General features: G+C 34.8%; 1 protein-coding gene across 3 annotated transcripts; it reads left to right on the top strand.

Annotated features, from left to right (window-relative positions):
* Positions 1 to 414: 414 nt before the first annotated feature.
* On the top strand, positions 415 to 20,134 carry LOC105325208 (uncharacterized). Of its 3 annotated transcripts, XM_066085088.1 has the most exons (26): positions 415 to 595; positions 4,118 to 4,371; positions 4,990 to 5,171; positions 5,771 to 5,877; positions 7,924 to 8,189; positions 8,298 to 8,459; positions 8,559 to 8,599; positions 8,768 to 8,859; positions 9,271 to 9,418; positions 10,043 to 10,090; positions 10,376 to 10,456; positions 10,761 to 11,024; positions 11,466 to 11,729; positions 11,894 to 12,154; positions 12,827 to 13,084; positions 13,178 to 13,438; positions 13,832 to 14,089; positions 14,230 to 14,487; positions 14,719 to 14,973; positions 15,336 to 15,451; positions 15,625 to 15,692; positions 16,593 to 16,813; positions 16,932 to 17,028; positions 17,125 to 17,141; positions 17,462 to 17,612; positions 20,046 to 20,134. In XM_066085088.1, the coding sequence occupies exons 1-26, from the start codon at positions 479 to 481 to the stop codon at positions 20,116 to 20,118; spliced, it is 4,320 nt and encodes a 1,439-aa protein (XP_065941160.1). In that variant the 5' UTR covers positions 415 to 478; the 3' UTR covers positions 20,119 to 20,134. The 3 variants fall into 3 exon arrangements, with proteins under 3 accessions (XP_065941160.1, XP_065941162.1, XP_065941161.1); XM_066085090.1 differs by lacking the exon at positions 11,466 to 11,729; XM_066085089.1 differs by lacking the exon at positions 10,761 to 11,024.
* Positions 20,135 to 20,735: the final 601 nt, after the last annotated feature.

Raw genomic sequence — 20,735 nt, forward strand, 5'->3', positions numbered from 1 at the left:
GCAAATTATATTTAATGGTAAAACGAATAAACAACTTGATATTGTTTGGGATTATAAAAAACAGTTTACATGGATTAGAATGCCTGTTATGTTTTATTTTTTTATTAGAAAGAAATGCCCATCCGACCATGTCACTGACTGAATGTATCCCGGCCAGATCTCTCAAATTAGTGGTCAATTTACTCTAATCCCCACGAAAAGCTCGCGGCGCTAAGCTTGCTATTTTGTATAAACACGGGAAAATCTAGACATAACAAACCGTTGAAAAAAGAAATCGTCTTAAAATGCAATATCATCCATTAATTCAAATCGCATATTATATGTGTTATAGTAATGGCCTTTAAACATGTCGTTGACCCCCGTATAGTATTAATTCATCAGAGTATGTGAGTCTCCCCTGTTGGAGATTGTGCCAGGATCAGAGACTCCTCTTTTTTTTGATATTTCTTTGCTGTGATGTGATGGAGATCTGTTGAACATGGGAGTACCGCTGTCTTTATCCCTGTCGTTAATGTGGCTGCTGCTGTCCTTTGCCAACTGTTCTCATTTCAGAGGTGGTTCCATATCATGGAAACCGACGTCAAACCCGTCACAGGTAACTTAATTTGTAAAAAAAAAAAAAAAATAGATCACATATTAATGATGGTTTTTTTTAACGGAAGCTAGTATTTATGAACTGTGCGTTGTCTTATATAATGCATAAAGCATTTAGTTAACAAAAAAGAGCTTCAAATTAGCCCCGACCCGGTGCTGAATTCTAGACCAACGGAAATCGTTCTCCTACGGTGTGCGGCCAGCACGTTGAGGCACCACTCGGTTTACTGGTAAAATCCACTGCCGATTCTGTAGTTAATCTGTAAGACAATTCCTTTCCCAATTGCTTAGTTTATTTATATTTTGAATACCCATTTTGTGGTTCGGGGACCAAGCTTCGCCCAGCGTCCTGACATCATCCATTGTTAGGCGGCTCAATGGCACTGTTAGAAACCCCTTCCATATGTTCGTGCAGCATTCACAAATTGACAAAGTATTGTATTGTATTTAACATATTTCTACTTTTGCAATTTGAATGGCACATGGTATAAAATTGCTAGTTATAGTACAGTGTTAAAGTATCAGAGAAAAGGAACCATAAAGAAAACGAAAACAATAGGCACATGTATTACTATGGAACGCATCAACTGCCTTATGTGGATGATCTTCATAATATGATGATACTTCAACATCACATGCTGATACTTTAACATTACGTGCTGATACTTAACATTAAACATCACATGCTGATACTTCAACATTACATGATGATACTTTAACATTACATGATGGTACTTTAACATTACATGCTGTTACTTCAACATTACATGCTGTTACTTCAACTTCATGATGATACTTCAACATTACATGATGATACTTTAACGTTATATTCTGATATTTCTTCATTATATGTTGATACTTCTACGCTATATGTTGATACTTTGTCTTTATATAACGATAGTTCTTAATCATATGCTGATACTTTCTCATAATAAGATGGTACTTCACTATTCGGTGGTTCTAAAAATAGGCTATACGCTAAAACTCAGAACATCTGGATGCCTGTAAAGTTTTTAACTCTGGGTTGTTTCTCTGTTTCGGTATTGATCAGATACAACTGTAGGGTCAGTGGCGGGGGGGGGGGGGGGGGGGGCTAGACTTATCAGAAATATTGACAAGCAAAAAAAAAGGGGGTGGGGAGGGTTATGGTTATGTCATATTTTGAAAAAAAGTGGGTAAGGGGGTTAAGTCCCCCCCCCCCCGTTCCGACGCCTATGAGGTCCACTGAGACTAGTTTAGATCAAGATACTCAACAAATACTACTATTTGATCACGTGTTCTCTTTTACAAAGGTCATTTTTAAAAAGAATGCCTGCTTGGTAAGACCATTGGCGCTTCCCATTAGCGTATAAAAATCAGGGGGTTCGAAAAGTTGCCCAGATGAATCCAAACATGTGCATTCTTTTGGCGCTTGGTAAGTGTTGACCGCTAAAAATATTAATAGTCCCTAAGCAAAGACTTCTGTCATTCAGGTTAGATTGGACTAAGAGGATTGATGGGCTCTGACTGGAGATCCACGTGTAGGAGTGGACAATATAAGCACTGATTTTTCCAACAGTACGGTATTGCTATAAAATCAGTTTCAACAGCACACATAGTCCCTGACATCCGACTTCATGTAAGATATTGCAATCCAGAGGACGCAATGCTTTATCCTTTGCATGAATGGGGTCGTGATTTTATAAGCAGCATGTGTGGTTGTCGTATGCCTTAATACATTACACCGAAACATATCGTATGTTCCGACATTATTTTTTATTTAGTCGAGATCTCTTCTTATGAGCTGTACTTTATACTTTAGTACCAGCATTTTCTTTCATATGTATGTTAGCAGATGCGCCAAGTTACTTAAAATTAGGCAATATAAGCACTGTAAATGCTTCAAGAAGCCAAAATCATTTTACCAACTCTCAATTTAACAACACACTTTTTGTGAAAAGTTTCCACAAAAAGTGTGTTGTTAAAAAGAGAGTAGTTCTGGAAACAAACATTTTTCACATCATCAAATATAAAAAATAATTAATTAATTATAATTAATATCGACAGATATCCCATACTGCCTCAAAATAAGATTAATCATTCCAAAACCAGTGCAATTTTTTGTGCGCCGTACAATGCAGTTTTTTTTAACTATGGGAGTCACTGTAGCTCCATGGTCGTCCTTCTAAAAATTTTTTTCAGGCCGGGAGCTACAGACCTGCAACTATATTTCTCACAACACTTGGTTGAAGAGTACCTGACTATAGTAATATTTTGTGTCGTACGCATTTTTTTTTGGGGGGGGGGGGCATAATGATTTTTATTTGGCTAGATACATCTAATATTACTGTAATTGTTTACAATTTGTTCTAAGCTTGAAATTGTCATCAGGTCTACCTTCTATTACCATGAAAACGGTGCCACATACATGTAGCAATAGCAATAACCAAATCACAGACACACGAGAACTAAACCTCTGTCTTCTTCTTCATTTTTCAATAAGTATCAAACCATATAATGTAAATAAAATAGTTGACAGCGTTACTTCCGAATTTTGGTATTTGCACAGCTAGAGTTGTTGTTTCAAAAACTGTACAACTGAATATTACAGAATACCCTTTAAGGCGAAGGTTTAAGTGAGCTTTTCTGATCACCTGCAACGTCTGTCCATCTGTCCGTCCGTCTGCCTGTCTGTAAACTTTTCACATTTTTTACTTCTCTAGAACTCCTGGGCCTAATTTAACCAAATTCGGTACAAGCATTCTTAGGGGGGAAACGATCTTAAATTATTAGGATAAAGAGTAAAACTCTTTTTAAAAGAGAGATAATTACGAAACTGTGAAAAAGGGGTATGTCTTTAAAATCTTCTTAAGAACTACTGCACCAAATATGTCTTCATTTACATCCAAGCTTGCATATAGAGTGAGGAATTTAAATTGTTAAAATCGTGACCCCGGACTGGCCGAACTAATACTGGGGCCCCAAGAGGGGTTCAAAGTTTAATATAGAAATATATAGGGTAAATGTTCTAAAATCTTCTTCTCGAGAACTACAATGCTACAGTTTGTGAAATGCAAGTATCCTCAAATAATGAAATTCTAAATTGTTAAAAAACGTGACCCTTGGACTTAAACTGAGGCACTAAGATGGGATGAAAAGCTCAACACAGAAATAGTGTAGGGAAAATGTTAACAAAAACAGAAAAAGAATGATGCAAGGAACTGTTGTTCAGGTGAGCAATGTGGCCCATGGGCTTTTTGTTCGGGTGATGCTTTTTTAAGGTCAAAAGATTTGTAACTCCGTGCGTGAAAAGGGATACAAAAGAATGTTTAAAATAAACTGTCATATAACTTAATATATAATTATCTGATTAACCCTTATATCTGAAAGGTTGGCTCTTCTCAATTAAACAGTTCAAAAAAGGTTGATGATGTTTGTGGAAACAGAAATGCTTCAAAATAAACTATTTTTTTTTAACTTACTAGTATGAGAGAGCTTTTACTGCATGAGTGAGTCAGGTAAGGAGTCGTCTTTCTTGTTTTAGATTGAGATCTCCCACCAGATGGCTTGGAGACGGTCCTACAGCAGCTCGTCATATTGTGACGACACAAAAATAGCGAACGGAGGGCTCATAGCTCTATCAGCCAATTTGTACTGCAGAGAGGGCTGCAACTCGACCAGCAGTATCAGCACCATGCGCGGTAAATGCATTGCGTTCAGCGCAGGAGAGGATTGGTCCCTGGGAGAGGGGTCGTTCTTATTCACTGTTCCTACCCCTGGAATTCAGTACACTTTCAGGTAGGTGACTTGTAGAACATTTAATATATTAGATAAAGTTACAGCCATGCAACACATTTGTAGTGGCAAATTCCTACCATTACTATCCACTGAAAGGAGATGGAAATAACGGATTCGAAGCGATGTAAGCAAGAAAGACAGTTTTTTTTCTATCACAGAACAAAATATCAAAGTTTCGTTAAAAAAATTGTTTTTGATCACCTAATCATACAAAAAGAATAGTAAAATTAATGTTCTTTATTCAATAACTCTATACAAGAGTTTTGTAGAACTAAATTTAATTAGGACAAAAAAAAAAACACCAGTTAACATTATGTTTAAAAATGTGGTTTAAAAAAAAAAGATTTAGGATACATAATTTTAGGAATATTTGTCTGATTTTAATACAAAATTAATCAATTTACTGTAAGTTTTAATTAATGGACCATTGTAGTATTTCATTTGATACATTACTAAGAAGAAAAAAACAAACAAACAAAGACCTTGAGAACTATTGATTATTCTATAATAATTGGTTGGGAAGAATGTAGAAGAGCTTTGCTTGAAAAAAAAAACCCGTTCATTGTTTTGAAATAAAAAATTATACTACCCTCCAATGTTTTTTTTTATTTGCTTTAGACTGGAGGGCTGTTGTTGGCAAAGTTTGAGTAATGGCGCTTCAAGTGGTTCAATGAGAATGACTTTGACCGCTGACCTACAACCTCGAAGTGACACAGGGGTCATCAACTCCTCTCCAGTCGTCACTATGACACCCGTTGTTCGTCTTCTCGCTGGCTGTCAACATTCATTGAGAATACCAGGTACTAGTATGCATTGGATTGCCGACCTAGGAAAAAGTAAAAGAAATATTTGACTGTTATTCAGTTAATTGCCTTGTTCGGAAAATGTTCATCATGTGGCATTGCTATTAAATCTTAACACCAACTTAATCAAAAACTAATACTAACATTAAGTTAAGACGGAGATAAAATGAAAAATGTTGAATACTTCATTGAAGCCTTTATTGAAATCAAAAGGAATAACAGACCAAACTTTTCCTTTTGTACCCTTGATCATTTGAACATATGCTGCCGCTAATTTCTAAGTAGAGGCTCTTTTATTATTTATTTATTCTTTTATTTTTTAAAGCTGTAAATTGATAACTTTGTATTGATCTACATATATGATATAATGATATATTGATAAACTGTTACATGACATATGACACTTAAGTACATGTATTTTAATCGGGAATTAGCACGTAGAATTCATTCATTTGGTATGTTCACAGAAGACAGCAAACATAATTTATATTTCACACGAGACAAGGATTTGGCAGTTAGCACTTTGCGTAAGATTTTCGTGCATATATTTTTTGCACGCTCAGTATTGCATATATATTCTGAATTTTCTTCATCAGTGATTGACGCAGACGGGGACATCGTGCGTTGTCGGTTCCCGACCTCCAACAGCACCAACGAGTGCGGGAAACTCTGTGACGGACTGGCAGGCAGTACCATAGACACGGTGTGTGTGTGTGTGTGTGTGTGTGTGTGTGTGTGTGTGTGTGTGTAGCTTGACGTCACTACTATGATGTAATATGATATCATAAAAATGGTTAGACAGAAATGCAAATATTAATGTCTTATATGTATGATTTCAACCAAATCATTGTGATTAAGCTTGCATCATTTCGGAGATCCTTTGAAGGCGTATGCCCCGCCCCCAACCCCCACCCCGGCCACCCCACACCCCTCACCATTGAGGCCGTTTGGGATATGGCCCGTAATTTTCCTGTATTCCAACTTCTACAGGTCGACATGGATGCAAGCCGCAGTAATGTCACCCCCCCCCCCCCCCACGCCTCCTTTTTTGGTGAGGGGTGTGGGGTAGCCGGGGTGGGGGGGGGGGTGGGGCGGGGCATACGCCTTAAGAGGATCTCCGAAATGATGCAAGCTTAATCACAATGATTTGGCTGAAATCATATATATATAAGACATTAATATTTGCATTTCTGTCTAAACTCAAAACAATGTATTTGAGCATTACCATAATCTTAAAATATAAATGCTGTCTCGATCGCGGAATTGTAGCAAACTAATCTAATAACGTCTGTTACACTTTGAAAAAATACGCACTGTAAAAATTTTCAATATTTTTTTTTCAAAGTGCGTTGGTATGTTCGATATTAACACACATGTATTGTACGGGGTCCAGTCGAAAATGTTAAGACCCTTAAATATGATAGATAATTGTTTTAACCTACATGTAGTTTAGCTAAACGCTACATTGACAAGAGAACTCGAGTTTTTAAGCTTTTCTGAATAGCAATTTTACAATGAAAAGGCTTGTCTATAAAGTCATTTAGTTTAACGATTTAAACATGATGAACAACATTTTTTAAAAATCTTTATTACTTTAAGAGATCGGAAAAATGTTCAATTAATATGACTAAACTCTGTTTATTTAAGTTTATGAAATTGATATGATGTTTAAGAAGGAAAGGTGCTGGTGAACTCTTCAAGGGATCAATGTGAATATTAATAAATTGGATATTAGGTTGTATTTTTAGTTGTCCGATTTCCGTTCCCAGTGATGCTAGACCATATTAAACAGTGTTTACATTAAATATCAACTCTTCATCTGAAAAAATACGAAATCAGTTAAGAAAAAAAAGTTCATAATTTGTGATTTACAGCCTACATTATTTTTTACAAAGTAAGTAAATTGTTATTTACATTCAAGTATGACAATTTAATAATTCAGATATCATAATAAAGGATTTATTATTAAAAGTTTTATTTTACGGTAATGAAAAGTTAACTTATTGTGCTGCATGCCATGCGCCTTTTATTTATATGAATTCTATAATTGTATGCCAGAATGCGTGGTATTGAAGGAATTCATGAATTATCATCATCTAAGCATGCCTTTTACAGGTACATAACTTGAATAATCAAAAACCATTCTTTGTTTTAAAAAATTAAGGGTTTTTTTTTATAATTTATTTACAAACTATGCATGTACAATCATAACATAAAAAGATGAATGAAATTGGAAACTCAAGTAACTAATATTTTTGAGATGATCCGCCAACTATCCTTGACCTCATTTTCTTTTCGTATGTTCAATGAATGGGAAGAGTATATGTCAACATATCTAAAACATTAAATGTATTCAAATAGTGATTTTGTAGAGGGTAAAATGTACTGACATCTGTTAATATAAATAAATCTTTTTGCTAACAATATCAATAGATTAAGTGCTCTATATAATACAGAATTGGCATGGTTACATCCAAAGATTACTGTTTGTTCATTAAAACATACATCAGTATTGCACAAGTTCTTTAGTTTTTCCTGTATTGTAATCCAAATGTTTCATGCATGCAGACAACCATAAAAAAAAGATGACTTATTGACTCCTTAGTTTCATGGCAAAATGAACACATTTCAGTATCTAATATTTTATTAAAATATAAATAAACGAGAGTTAGTGCACATACGAATATCCCCTTTTTTAAGGTTTTCAAGTGAAAATATTCGATTTTAAGTATTTTTTTAATTGTTACAGGATACGTGCGTATTTAATTATAATTCAACTTCGGGGACAGGAACCTATGGGGTGAGTGTGCAGATCGAGGACTTCGCTGTCACGGCTCCCACCGCCGTTCTGAGCTCAGTGCCAGTACAGTTCCTGATCATTGTGTTCTACGACTCCTTGTCGTGTGACGATGCTCCGTCCTTTGTGGACCCCACCCCACCGGAAGCCAGCTGTCACGTCGTCACATCAACCTTTACCAAAACAATCGTGGCAAGAACAAAAAATGCTGCCCATTCGTAAGATGTTATGACCAATTATTCGGATTTTCAGTGTTTTGTATATATCATTTTTGAATATCATTGCCTTTCAAGAATGTGTTATTGTGGTATAATTCTTTATCGAAGAGTAACAAAGATATTCCTTATGGGTCCTACTGGAATTACAAAGACCAGCTTAGCCCCCTATGGGAGTTCCGGTAGGGAATGGTCGATATCAGTCACGTGGTCACCCACGTCAAATCAAGCCGGATATCATCTTGTGTGTTTTAATGCAGAAATCAACAGCAAGTATGTCTTATATAATGTTCCTCGATCGTAGTTGCAAAAAAATATGCAAGACCTTGGCTTATCTAGTTTTTTTTTTTTGGTTATTTCGTGTCATTTCAGACTCTCCTCAAGTATGATTTGTATTGATCTGATGAAAGGAAGTAAGTCAACATTTAATGTGATGAATAAAAAAAGAAACATCTTTTACTAAATTCAAAATATTTCTATATTGTGATTAAAAAAAAGAAATATCTTTTAATTAATTCAAAAGGTATCTATACTACTTTTTAAACAAATATTAAACAAAAAAGGCGTTTTTTTTCTTTTAGCGCCACCATCCATTAAACAAAATTGTCTGACGCCATCTAGTGACGTCGTCATCGGGCCCAATATTACATTTAAAATGTGTTTTGATAGAAAGGTGAATATGCATTTACTTTCTTTATTATCATAAAGGGATTCTTAAGTCATCAAATCAATTTACATATGTTCTTGCGAACCTTGACAAAAATTAAAACACCTTTCAAAGGGTCTTTTGTTCGCTTTCTTTAAGTGACAGTATTTAAAAGTCATTGGGATACATGTATTATCTAAGTGTATGCTAAGCGAGTTGCATTGAAAATTCAGATTATTCAATTAATAAGTGACAATATCAAAGAAATATGAAAAATAAACAATAAAAAAGCCCCAAGAAATGATACTATTTATATAAGTAGCCCCCCCCCCCCCAAATTAGATATATAACAAAATACACGTAGTCGACTAGTCGTATGACAAAATATTGACGTTCATACCATATATATTCCTAATTCACTATTCCCCTATTGAACAGATTATGCGACCAACGACAGATAAATTCATGATAATTTATCATTCAAATGGAACTGAAGCAAACAGATTCAATATAACGGATCCAAACATAGCAATATTTTCGACTGCTGTCGATCGCACTGTTACTGTCACGTGGGGCGGATCATCGGGTAAGTTTTCCTTTCATCTCCGAGTTCAACAAAAATTTCATCAATGGATAAACGCATCAATGGAGGAAGTCCATCTTCAAATATTAATCCATGATATATTTTTTTAAGTTCTCTTTAATGTATGTATCATATCTCTTAACATGTACATGTAGAACTCATATGACAAGTATAAAGTATAAAAAAACTTATCGGGATTATTCATACCATGTGTTTATATACTTTGGGAATAAGGAATCATTCTTTGAGTATTTATATGAGGTTATAATTTCGGTCGGGGTGTGATCAAATCCAATAAAGCCCGAAGGGCTTTATGATAGATTTAATAACAACCCAGACCGAAATTATCACCTCATTTCCCACCTCATAATATTCAAAGAATGATACCTTATTACTTATATTTACATAATTTTCAGCCATTGTACGATTAAATATTCGAATATACAAATAAGCAACCATGTTACTATAAGGGGCCATGATAAAGGGTTAAAGTTTTATCCCGAATGTAAATATCTATTACTAGTATTGAACTCTAATATGAAAAGAAAAGGAAAAATTGTCTCCCTTTATTGGGGGTATGTTATCTGAGTGGGCGATTTTTCAGTAATCTGTATTTCTTGTTTACAGGGCCTGACATATTGGGTGTTGGACAATATTATATTTTACTAGAAGCAGGTAAGTCCTTTGCAAGTATTCAATTCACTGCCATTCATATTATAATTAATGTATGAAATTATTTTCTATCTTACATACTTATTTTCCATTCTTTTAACATGGTATATTTTTTGCAAGGAAAAAATATTCATAATTATATAAAATAATCTTTATTTGTGTCCCAATAATGCTTTATTTGTGTCCAAATAATGCTTTATTTGTGTCCAAATAATGCTTTATTTGTGTCCTAAATATATTGTACTTACACATATTAAAGCATTTCGTTGTGATTTATTATACAATCAGGGTCAGTTGCCGCTCCTCCCCTGAGTTGTCTTGCAGACTGGCCTGGAATTACCCAGCCTTTTTACTGGAACTTCACCGTAGGTATGAGAAACCATTGATCTATGCAGGTGTAGCCACGCCCCCTTTATATATATGATTTACAGCTGAATGAGACTTTCAGTAACAAATCAAACAAACGTATATGATTTCATTCCTTACAAGGTATTAAAAAAAGTAATGTCTAGAATGATAAAAATGTCGATCAGGTTTGTACAAGTTGTCAAACTCAAGAAATGAATTTGTGTTGTTTAGCACAGATACCTGTAAAAGGTATCAATTTCTACAACAATTTTACAGCGTTTGTTTGTCTTCAACTAACCAGATGTGCATAAATAAATTTCCACAGTTGATCGTACACCACCTACCCTCAGCTTTACATCAAACCCAACACAGGTCAACGACAACGAGACCTTCTTTATGACTTGGACGGTGAGTGAACCGCTCTCCGTGGAGCGCTGTAATTTGACAACACCTTCATCTTCATCCATAGTGAACTGTCGCGGTACCTTTACTCAAAACAACTTGGTCGCCGGAAATTATTCCATTAGTATTGAAATAGAAGATTTGAACGGGAACAAAGCTGGACCGTTTGACCACCAGTGGGTCGTTAGTACGTATTTTTCTTATCGCAGGCATTTTTCTGTTTGTTGAATAAACAAATTCATTGGCTATTAATGATACATTGCGTAATCCTGATCCCCTTTAACCATACCAGTTGATTTGGTAACAGTTCTCGAATTATTTACAAAATTTCATCAGTTATCTCGCTCCCATATTTATAGTTATAGTATTTGTTTGATGTTTTTCTTCTTCATAATCTTTTATCTACAATATTTTTTCAATTAATCTTTTTGGAATGAACAAGGCATTTTGATTATTGTCATATTTATATAGAAACTATTACCGACATCAAATCTTCTTGCTCTATTAAATGCTACAATCACGCGACAGTCTTAATAATATTTAAGGTAATAGTTTCAAATCTGCCGCCTAGTATACTGAATGATTTCCTCTGACATGTGTACTAGTATTCTTATGTACAATTCCACAGTTGATCGTACTCCACCTACCCTCAGCTTTACATCAAACCCAACACAGGTCAACGACAACGAGACCTTCTCTATGACTTGGACGGTGAGTGAACCACTCTCCGTGGAGCGCTGTAATTTGACAACACCTTCATCTTCATCCATAGTGAACTGCCGCGGTTCACTTACTCAAAATAACTTGGTCGCCGGAAATTATTCCATTAGTATTGAAATAGAAGATTTGAACGGGAACAAAGTTGGACCATTTGACCATCAGTGGGTCGTTAGTACGTATATTGGCATATAATGCCATCATTTAATTTGATATAATATTTTGTGTTGATATGGACTTAGTCTAACAAATCTTGGCTCTTTATTTTAACCATATGTGTTATCTAATACACACAATTTTGTAAATGTTTTTCTTGCAAAAGCTACATTTGGTTTATAGCTGACGTAACGCCGCCAAGTCTCACATTTGTGACCAACCCTTCCCTGACCAAAAGCAACGCCTCTATCACTTGGACCCTTAGTGAGCCTGTTGCATCATCAAAATGTACTGTAACGTTTCCGAACGGCACTGTAGTAAATGAAACTTGCAATGACCAATGGGAAGCTATTGATTTACCACGTGGTACTTACCAAATCAGCATCGTTTTGGTTGACGCAGCTGGTAATATCGGGGGAGCATTTCGCCACACTTGGACGAACAGTAAATGGCTTATCACTAAAAATTTATTTTCTTTGTTTTAAAGCATAGTAAAATATTTTATTCTTCTGGAATGGCATTATTTTCTATACTCTTACAAAGAAGACGATTTACTGATTTTTTGTTCACATTTACATCTACATGTATATCATAATAAAATTGTTTATCAACTCATTTATCAATGTCATTTGATAGGGGAGTTTATTCGTGTATCTCACGATTTACCTTTATTAAAAAGATATACCAAGGAAAATAGTTTTACCATATAAAAAAATAAATGTACACATTACATACATATATATTAAATTTCTTACCGTAATAAGACTAAAGGCTAGTTGAATGTAAATTCCCATCAGCTTTGAACAAAATTTCAGTAAAATTCTAAATTCTGGTAGGAAAACTAAATATCCTACGATAAACGGCTACCCTGTATCTGATTAAGTTTCTTTTAAGCATTATTTTTTATTCATAAAAGTAAAATTTAAGATAGGATTTTTTTTTACGAAAACTTAATCTAACCTAGATGTACATATTTTTTTAATGTAGAAGAATATTGGGTTCTCCTTTTTAAGGCAAAGCTACAATTTAATAAGTTTTTGGTCTATCAAAGAATGTTCCTTATTCCTTAAAGAGAGGAGGCTACTGTTGATAGAGATCGAACTCCTTTCTGTGTAGTTGACGTCACGCCCCCGATTCTAACATTCAGAAGGAAACCACGGAGATCTCTGAGCAAGGCTAACATCACCTGGGTGACTAACGAGGAAGCTGATGCAGTGTGTGAAGTCCAGGGCCCTTCCTCTTTTTATAGGTCTGTAGTGTGCGACAAAGCCTGGAGTGAGGACTATTTACCGGAAGGAAATTTTATCCTTAACGTCACCGTTTACGACAGGTCCTTAAACATGGCAGGTCCATTCCAACATAAATGGTACAACCGTAAGTATCCAGTTCGCCCCTTTTTTTCTATTTGTTTAAGTCTTTTTTCACGTTGACATTTTGGATTTTTTTAAAAAATACTTTATCGTGAAGGAGATGTAAAACCTCCGGAGTTGAAACTGACGAGCACTCCATATTGTGACAAGTCTTATGATAATGCCTCTCTTACGTGGACTTTCAATGAGGACGCAACATCAACGTGTCTGATCAGAACGTCATTAAAGACCGAGTTTGCCGTCTGTGACAAAAGTTGGAGTGGAACTTTTTTGCCTGAAGGAAATGTAACAATCGAAGTAAATGCTCGTGATAAATCAAGGAACTCTGCACCATCATACACGTATACCTGGTACAACAGTAAGTTGACTACTAGTGGACGTAAATCTCAAAAATACTATTATCCAAGTAGTCCTCAGTAGATTACGTTAGCCAACAGGTACTTGCAACAAACGTTCGTAAACAATGAACCTAAAACATTGGGATTTACAATCATTATTTTTGTGCAAAAAAAAATCACATACACTTTATATTTAACTTTAAATGTCTATGAAAAAATTCTGATAAATAAATGAATTTATCTTTAACTACTTCTTCGAAGACAACAGTCAAAATGTTGAAAACCGGTTTAGACAGGGTATGATACTAGTATATAATGTATATGAGACGGCCCCTTATACCTGCATTGCTTTTAATTTCTTTGGAAAAGAAATATTTGATGGCCTCTTTTATTACCGTGTACTTCTGTTACAGAGGATGTTACGCCTCCAGTACTAACCTTTACACGGAACGGAGCATTAACAATAAATGATGCAACGATCACATGGTCTGTCAATGAACCGGCATCGGCCAACTGTACGCTCACTACTCCATTCACGACTTCGGTATTTTCTTGTGATTCTGGTTCATGGTCTGGGAGCAGTCTTCAAGGAGGGATTTACGAACTCAGTATTCGCTTGCTGGATCTTGGGAACAACTCTGCAGGGCCATATGTTCATAAATGGAGAAACGGTGAATGCTATTTATATAGCTCAAAGTAACTTTTGTTAAGGACAGTACCTGTCTAATAGATCAAATTTCGTCCTAAATGAAAATAAGTTATTAATTTACAAGGGTATACAATCAAGAATAATTATGCAAACCTCTTTTAGTGGACACAATCAGACCAAAAATGACCTTTACCAAGACCCCCAGTAGAACGTACAGTAACGCGACAATTCAATGGGGCGTATCTGAATCCGTGAACGGCAGCTGTGAAATCAGAGGACCCTCTAACTTCTACAGGAACGTGTCTTGCGATCGCAGCTGGGTGGGATTGAACCTCCCTCCAGGATCCTTTACTCTTTCAATTATGGTGATCGACACTTCTGGAAATATCGCGGGTCCCTCCAGTCATACGTGGATTAACGGTACGGTCCTCAATGCTGGGTTTGAAATAAACATATTAATTTAATGTGCAAGTTAAATACTCCAAATTTACATAATCAGAATCAAATTCTAAAATGGCAACTATCGGTATCTCCTGTTACTCAGTATACAGTACTGTTTTACTGGCACATGTATCATGTTTGATATGGAAATAAAACATCTCTGCTGCTCATTATTTTTTTTACAACTTATTTTATTAATTCTGTTTACAGAGGATGTTACACCTCCATCACTTCAGTGGGTAGGTTCAACTCCATCCCAAACTAATGGAAGTATCATGTTGTCCTGGACGACGGATGAAGCAGTGACGTCACTTTGTACCGTTCATTCTCCAGTGAAGGCTACAGACGTATCGTGCAATAACAAGTGGGTGGGAACAGAGCTGAGACATGGAGAGTACTCCTTAACAGTTAAAATGGTGGACGGGTCCGGCAACAAAGCGGAGGCTGTTTATCGCTGGAACAATAGTATATCTGATTAATATTTCTTTATTTACAACAATTACAAATCAAGAGTTGCAAAAGCAAATCCTCACACAGATTTGTTAACTTATCAGCAACATCTTATCCGTATACATATAAAAAAAGAAGCAATCATGACTGGCCTACCTTAATGGCCGTTTGAATCCAGGAACATTTTAGAGATAATATAAAATTTTCAAGAATTACCATATTGAGGCCTCCTTATGTATGATGTTGCGTAACGGCTACGATTTCAAAGCTTAGCGTGGGTCGAATATTGCTATGTAAAAAAGCTTAATCTATGTTATGTTTCCTTTCTAAACTTTGTAACAAGACTGGGTATTTGTATAAAAGATTCCATATTTCAGCTGCACTGGAATTGGTATTTGAAGTGATACTGACTCTTTCGAATGTGAAAGTAACGAATTTTACAAACAAAACGTCTCCAGAATACAGCAAGCTAGAAACAGAGAGTCAGACCGGAGTAAGTGACGTCATCTTATTTATTTGTACCCTTTTAACTCATAAAATCATAAATACAATCCATCAATTTTAATTTTTAGATGTCCTTTGATTGTTTAATTTTAAATTACTACCGATACATGTACACATGTCAGCCAAAAATGTAGCATTGATTTTTTTTTTTTTGACTTTTAGTTAGAAAATTTTTATCAACAAAAAGTCGACAATTTTAAGGCAGTTCACATCAGAGACATCAACGTTTTGTGAGTACACTTCTTAAAAAAAATGCAAAATTGAAAGTTTTTAGTAAAATGTTTAATATTGGCGGACTTCTAAATTATCATTTTTTAAATAAAACGTGGATATTTTAATAAAACGCTTGTATAAATAACAGTGGTAGAAGGAATCTTGCCCCAAAACTGTCGGTGCAAAAACGACGACCATAAAAGTAGGTCACAATGCTTTTTTAACACCACATTTATCAGCGTCATAAAATAATGTAATGCGACGTATAAAGGAATACTGGTACCAATACCTATATCATAGCCTGTATACAGAGACAGTCACACCAACACATACTATGACTTTGTCCAATATATGTTGACATCAATTTTCGTGGGTTTAATGAGGCGAGGTGGTCACCAAATTAGCCACTAGATCCTCCTTAAATTCCAAAAAATTATTTGTAAGGCTGTAAACTTTTATTTCAGACATTAAATTCCTTATATTTTAGCTTTAAATGTTTCAAATATTTTCTTATATTTTTATATAGAACTCCTCCTAATGAGATCAATAAATTGTATACAGGATTAATTTCGCCCCGTGTAATTTTCGTCCTTCAACACTTCTTGAACCGTCTTGAATTTGCCCAAAACAAAACGGGGCTGAATTTTTCCCTTTATAAGGTAGTTAAAAACGGCCACGACCACCCTGCCTCAAGAAAGATCACAGTTTTACGGATTCGTATGCTGGGGGACGTTGACTCTGTCAATACAAATTGTTGGATTGATTCTTTCTTCAATGAACATTAAATGTTTTAATCCTCTCAACAACAAAATCAACGAAATTTGGTACATACAGAAGTATATAGCGAATTATAATGAATGAAACACTGTGGATAGTATGAAAGTTCAAATTTAATTTATCGTTTTAAAATTAAATAGTTCAAAGCCAACCAGACAGAAAAGAAGTACCACCTCGACCGGAAGTCAGGTAATAGTAGACCATGACGTTGTCCTGGGTGGGAACAATATGTCCACAGGTGCAGCTGCTCTGTCCAAAACCCTGTCAACGCTTTCTACCGGGGGGTCGACGATAAACATTGGAGGATCAACAGCAACGTTCGCCAATGTCACTCTCTTGTTGGAAAAACGAGCATCAAACGGTAAATTCTTTAAACCGTGTCTGGCTAATTTCGTGTTTATAGTCGTTATAAGCACTGCGTCGGTAATAATGATCTAGTTACTGTTTGTATGAATGAGAATTGTTTTTATACATTCCAGTAACATTTAGTAAAGACTCCAGTACTTGTGAAATATCTCAACTCTATGTCAAGTGTGGTCTTAGGGAATACTGTGACGAGGCAACAGGCATGTGTGTGTAGGTACACCAGTGAATCTTGTATTAAATTGAAAATATCTTATTTATCATATCAAAAAGGTGTATAAATATTAAATGATTTTTTTTATTTTGTAGAACTAACGCAAAACCAGGTACGTTATCATATTTAAAAAGAGTCAATTATGAGTGTTGGAATCGAGCTAGAAAATGAAAGGTTGAATCAAATAAATGATTATTTTTTAATTTTCGTCAAAATTCAAAGTTATTGTGCTCGTTTAATAGATACCCTGCTTGCTAATTATCAAAATTTCAAAGTAGTATTTCTAAGAAGTTTAGACATTTATTTCACTTAACCCAATAGCTGTTAGGGCCTTGTGTTATAGACATTTAAGATTTAAAAAAATGAAAATGTATCATGATTAGAAAATAATTTATCTTCTAACCAAAGATGTTTCTAATTTTTTTTAATCAGATAACAACGGTATGATTTTAAGCATCGGGCTCGGAGTGTCGGGACTGGTCGTTTTGTTGCTGACTACAATCATAGTTGTTCTGTTTTATCTCCGAAAGAAAGCAGAGCAACACAAAAAAAGACAGCAGATTGAAAAAGATGAAAAGAAAAGGTTAAAATTTATTTAAGATAGACAAGCATAAACATATTTCAAAGTGGAAGGGAGGGACATACACGTACGTGTATCTCTTCGACTTGAATTTCTAGACGACCCCCCCCCCCCCCCCAAATGAAAAAGAAAAAAGCGGCAGGCGGGGGAGGAGGAAGAAGTGGGACCCCTACCTCCCTTATGCATGTACATGCTTTAATATTATACATGTACATGTAGATATAAAAATATATTAGTAGTATTGAGGATATTGAATTTTCATGGCTGATTTTACACTCGTTGTGTGCATGCATGAAGTGGAAAAAAACAGAATAAATATCTTAAGGGTGTTATTTACTCAGGGTTTGAGTTCTCAAATTCCGATTGTTAAAAAGTTCAATGTAATAAGTAAAATTTGTTCTAAACACAAAAAGTATTTATGAAATGAATTATTATTGACAAAACATTCAATAGTTTTACTTTATTATGGAATTATGCTCAAACAAAAATTGACTTTTAGCCAAACAGAGGAAATTCGGACTAAATTTTGCAGATTTTGTTTTCTGCTAAAAGTTTTTTGGCAGTAGTCTAATATTAAAAGTTAGGATCTTATATTTAAATGTACGTAATTTTGCATTTTTTCCGTTGGTTTTACCTCACTTATTCATTAAAATAATCTTATGGCACGAATAATAATAATATTGAAAAATGCTTAAAAACGATAAAAGACATCATATCTCAAAATTTTGATCATTGACCTCATATAAATTTTATGCCAACAGAATAAGGTCAATATAAGTAGTTCAATATCTTAAATGTTTTTGTATTATCATCATTCAATTTTTTTGTAAAATTGAATCAAAAATGGGAAGGGATTTGAAAACTGATAGAGGAAATTCGGACTAAATTATTTTTAAAAATTGATGCTGAAATCTAAATGTTGTGTACTTATTTAGTGCCACTACCATTCGTAAACTGTATCTTATTTTTTAAAGTGATTAATTATTTGGAATATTTTTATAATTAAGAAAATCTCAATCGTAGTGTAAAATTTTATGGGATTTTTCTTGAATTTTCAATAAATATTCAATGGCCATTAACTCAAAAAGTAGGTCATTGACCTACTTTTCTGAAAGTGAAAAATAACAATACAAGCAAAGGTCTATAACACACAATAGATGGTTTTTCATTATCATCAGTGGATTTTTTTTTCATTCTGAGTAAACGTCATCCTTAATCATGATAATTCTTGCAAAAGTTTGATTTTAAGTGATCTATTTTGAAATTGAAGAGAAACGTTTGACAAGAAATTCATTTGATTTTATATCTTTAGATGAGAACGAAGAGCCAAGTTTGAATACTCATTTAAGGTTATTTTCTCCACTGATAAACACCTTTTCATACACTGGCGTCGGAAGCAAATTGAAAGTGGGGGGGGGGGGGGGGCTAGACTAATCCTCAGAAATATTGAGAAAAAAGTAATTCCCATCCGTGAGGGGGGGGGGGGGGGGGGGGGGGAGTATACCTATAAAAAAAACTTACTTACCCAAATTTTTTTCCCCCCAAAATCATGAAAATCCTAATCCGTGGGGGAGGGGGGGGGGGGTAGTATGCTTCTGAATCCAACTTCTCAATCTTTCAAGGTAAATTTAGGAACAATAATCTTTCCTGGGAGAAAAAGTGGGGGGGGGGGGCTGAACCCTCTATCATGCTATATTTCTAATGGTTAGGTATAACTTTGCAAAAAAAGTGGGGGGACTAAGCCCCCCCCTAGCCCCCCCGGTTCCGACGCCTATGTCATATTGATTGAAAATGTACAATCTGAATCGTGCATATAAAAAAAAAATCAACGTTTTGCCTTTGAGATATCAAAAAGCATCACCATCACTAGCTTTATACATGAGACATACGGCTCAGACCCCCGCCCCCGTTTTATGTTTTATCAGTACATCGTCACCTTACTTTAAATTTATAAATTCTACATTACTCTAAATAACAACATTCACATCTGCAATCAATATATTAATTATATTAATATCTATTTTATACAAGCATAACCTAGATGATTCCCAGGAATCATTTAACATCAAGGCTCTTATCCACCTGGGCGACCGTCCACATGTCTCTAGTTGTAATGTGCAATATTCAGATGTTTAGGCTCTGTTTATGTAGCAGTAACAAAATAAAAGAAGAAAAAAATTACAACAGAGAGAGAGAGAGAGAGAGAGAGAGAGAGAGAGAGAGAGAGAGAGAAAATGATTCTAAATGAGAGTTAACATTTATATACATTTACATTTATATACAAGATGAATCTATTACAGTCTCAGTTGAAAACAATTATAAATGTAGTTTGCAAAAATATCAATAACATCGCATTCATTAGGCATTAACAAGATAAACTTGCCTTTATTACGTAATTTATATATTTTGGGTTTTTTATCTCTCTGTTTCTTTTAGGTTTGAAAAGCCAGTGGAAACAATAACATTCCCACCGCAAGTAATGTACAAGCCGTACAAATACTGGCAGTAATGTGACGAAAGAGGGATATGGTCGTGAACATCATCGGTTTTTTTTAGAATTAAATCTTCTGACTTCAAAGACATCGTAAACATGGAATTATAATATAATGTCACGATAATATGCATTGAAGTTTTGAATTGTTAGAAAATGAAACAAATATGCAAAAAAAACAACATATGAATACTCATTTACCGGTACTGGTACTATATACGTGTACATGTATGTGCATTCCAATATCGAATCTGTTAGAACTGATTTGCAATCATGGTAATCATGCAAATGCCTTTTCAGAAAAAGATTCGAAATCAGAAAATTTCATTGCTGAAAGAAATCTGGAGATAAGCAAAACAACAACGGGAAATCTACAGGCCTACTAGGATACTAAGGAAACATATCCATGAAGCATGTTGATGTCAAACCATATAAAAATAATGTTGTCGTCAATTGTTGTCTGAAAAATATTACAAGAAAATCATTCAATTTATATTTTAAAAGGTCTTATTTTTATGCATGTTTATATCTAACTCATCATGCGAATACTTCAATATATTGTTCGACATAATCACGATAAGGAAAAAAAGCATCCTCGGCTAGATTGAGACATGTATATATATATGTTGAAAACC

The sequence above is a fragment of the Magallana gigas genome, chromosome 5 (genome assembly GCF_963853765.1).
Source record: "Magallana gigas chromosome 5, xbMagGiga1.1, whole genome shotgun sequence".
Lineage (NCBI taxonomy): Eukaryota > Metazoa > Mollusca > Bivalvia > Ostreida > Ostreidae > Magallana > Magallana gigas.

Bases quoted from the DNA above. Each gene is read 5' to 3' on its own strand.
- LOC105325208 (XM_066085088.1), top strand. From the start codon at position 479: ATGGGAGTACCGCTGTCTTTATCCCTGTCGTTAATGTGGCTGCTGCTG. The intron at 11,025-11,465 runs GTACGTATTTTT...ACAATTCCACAG, and splicing joins TGACCACCAGTGGGTCGTTA to TTGATCGTACTCCACCTACC. The intron at 13,439-13,831 runs GTAAGTTGACTA...CTTCTGTTACAG, and splicing joins CACGTATACCTGGTACAACA to AGGATGTTACGCCTCCAGTA.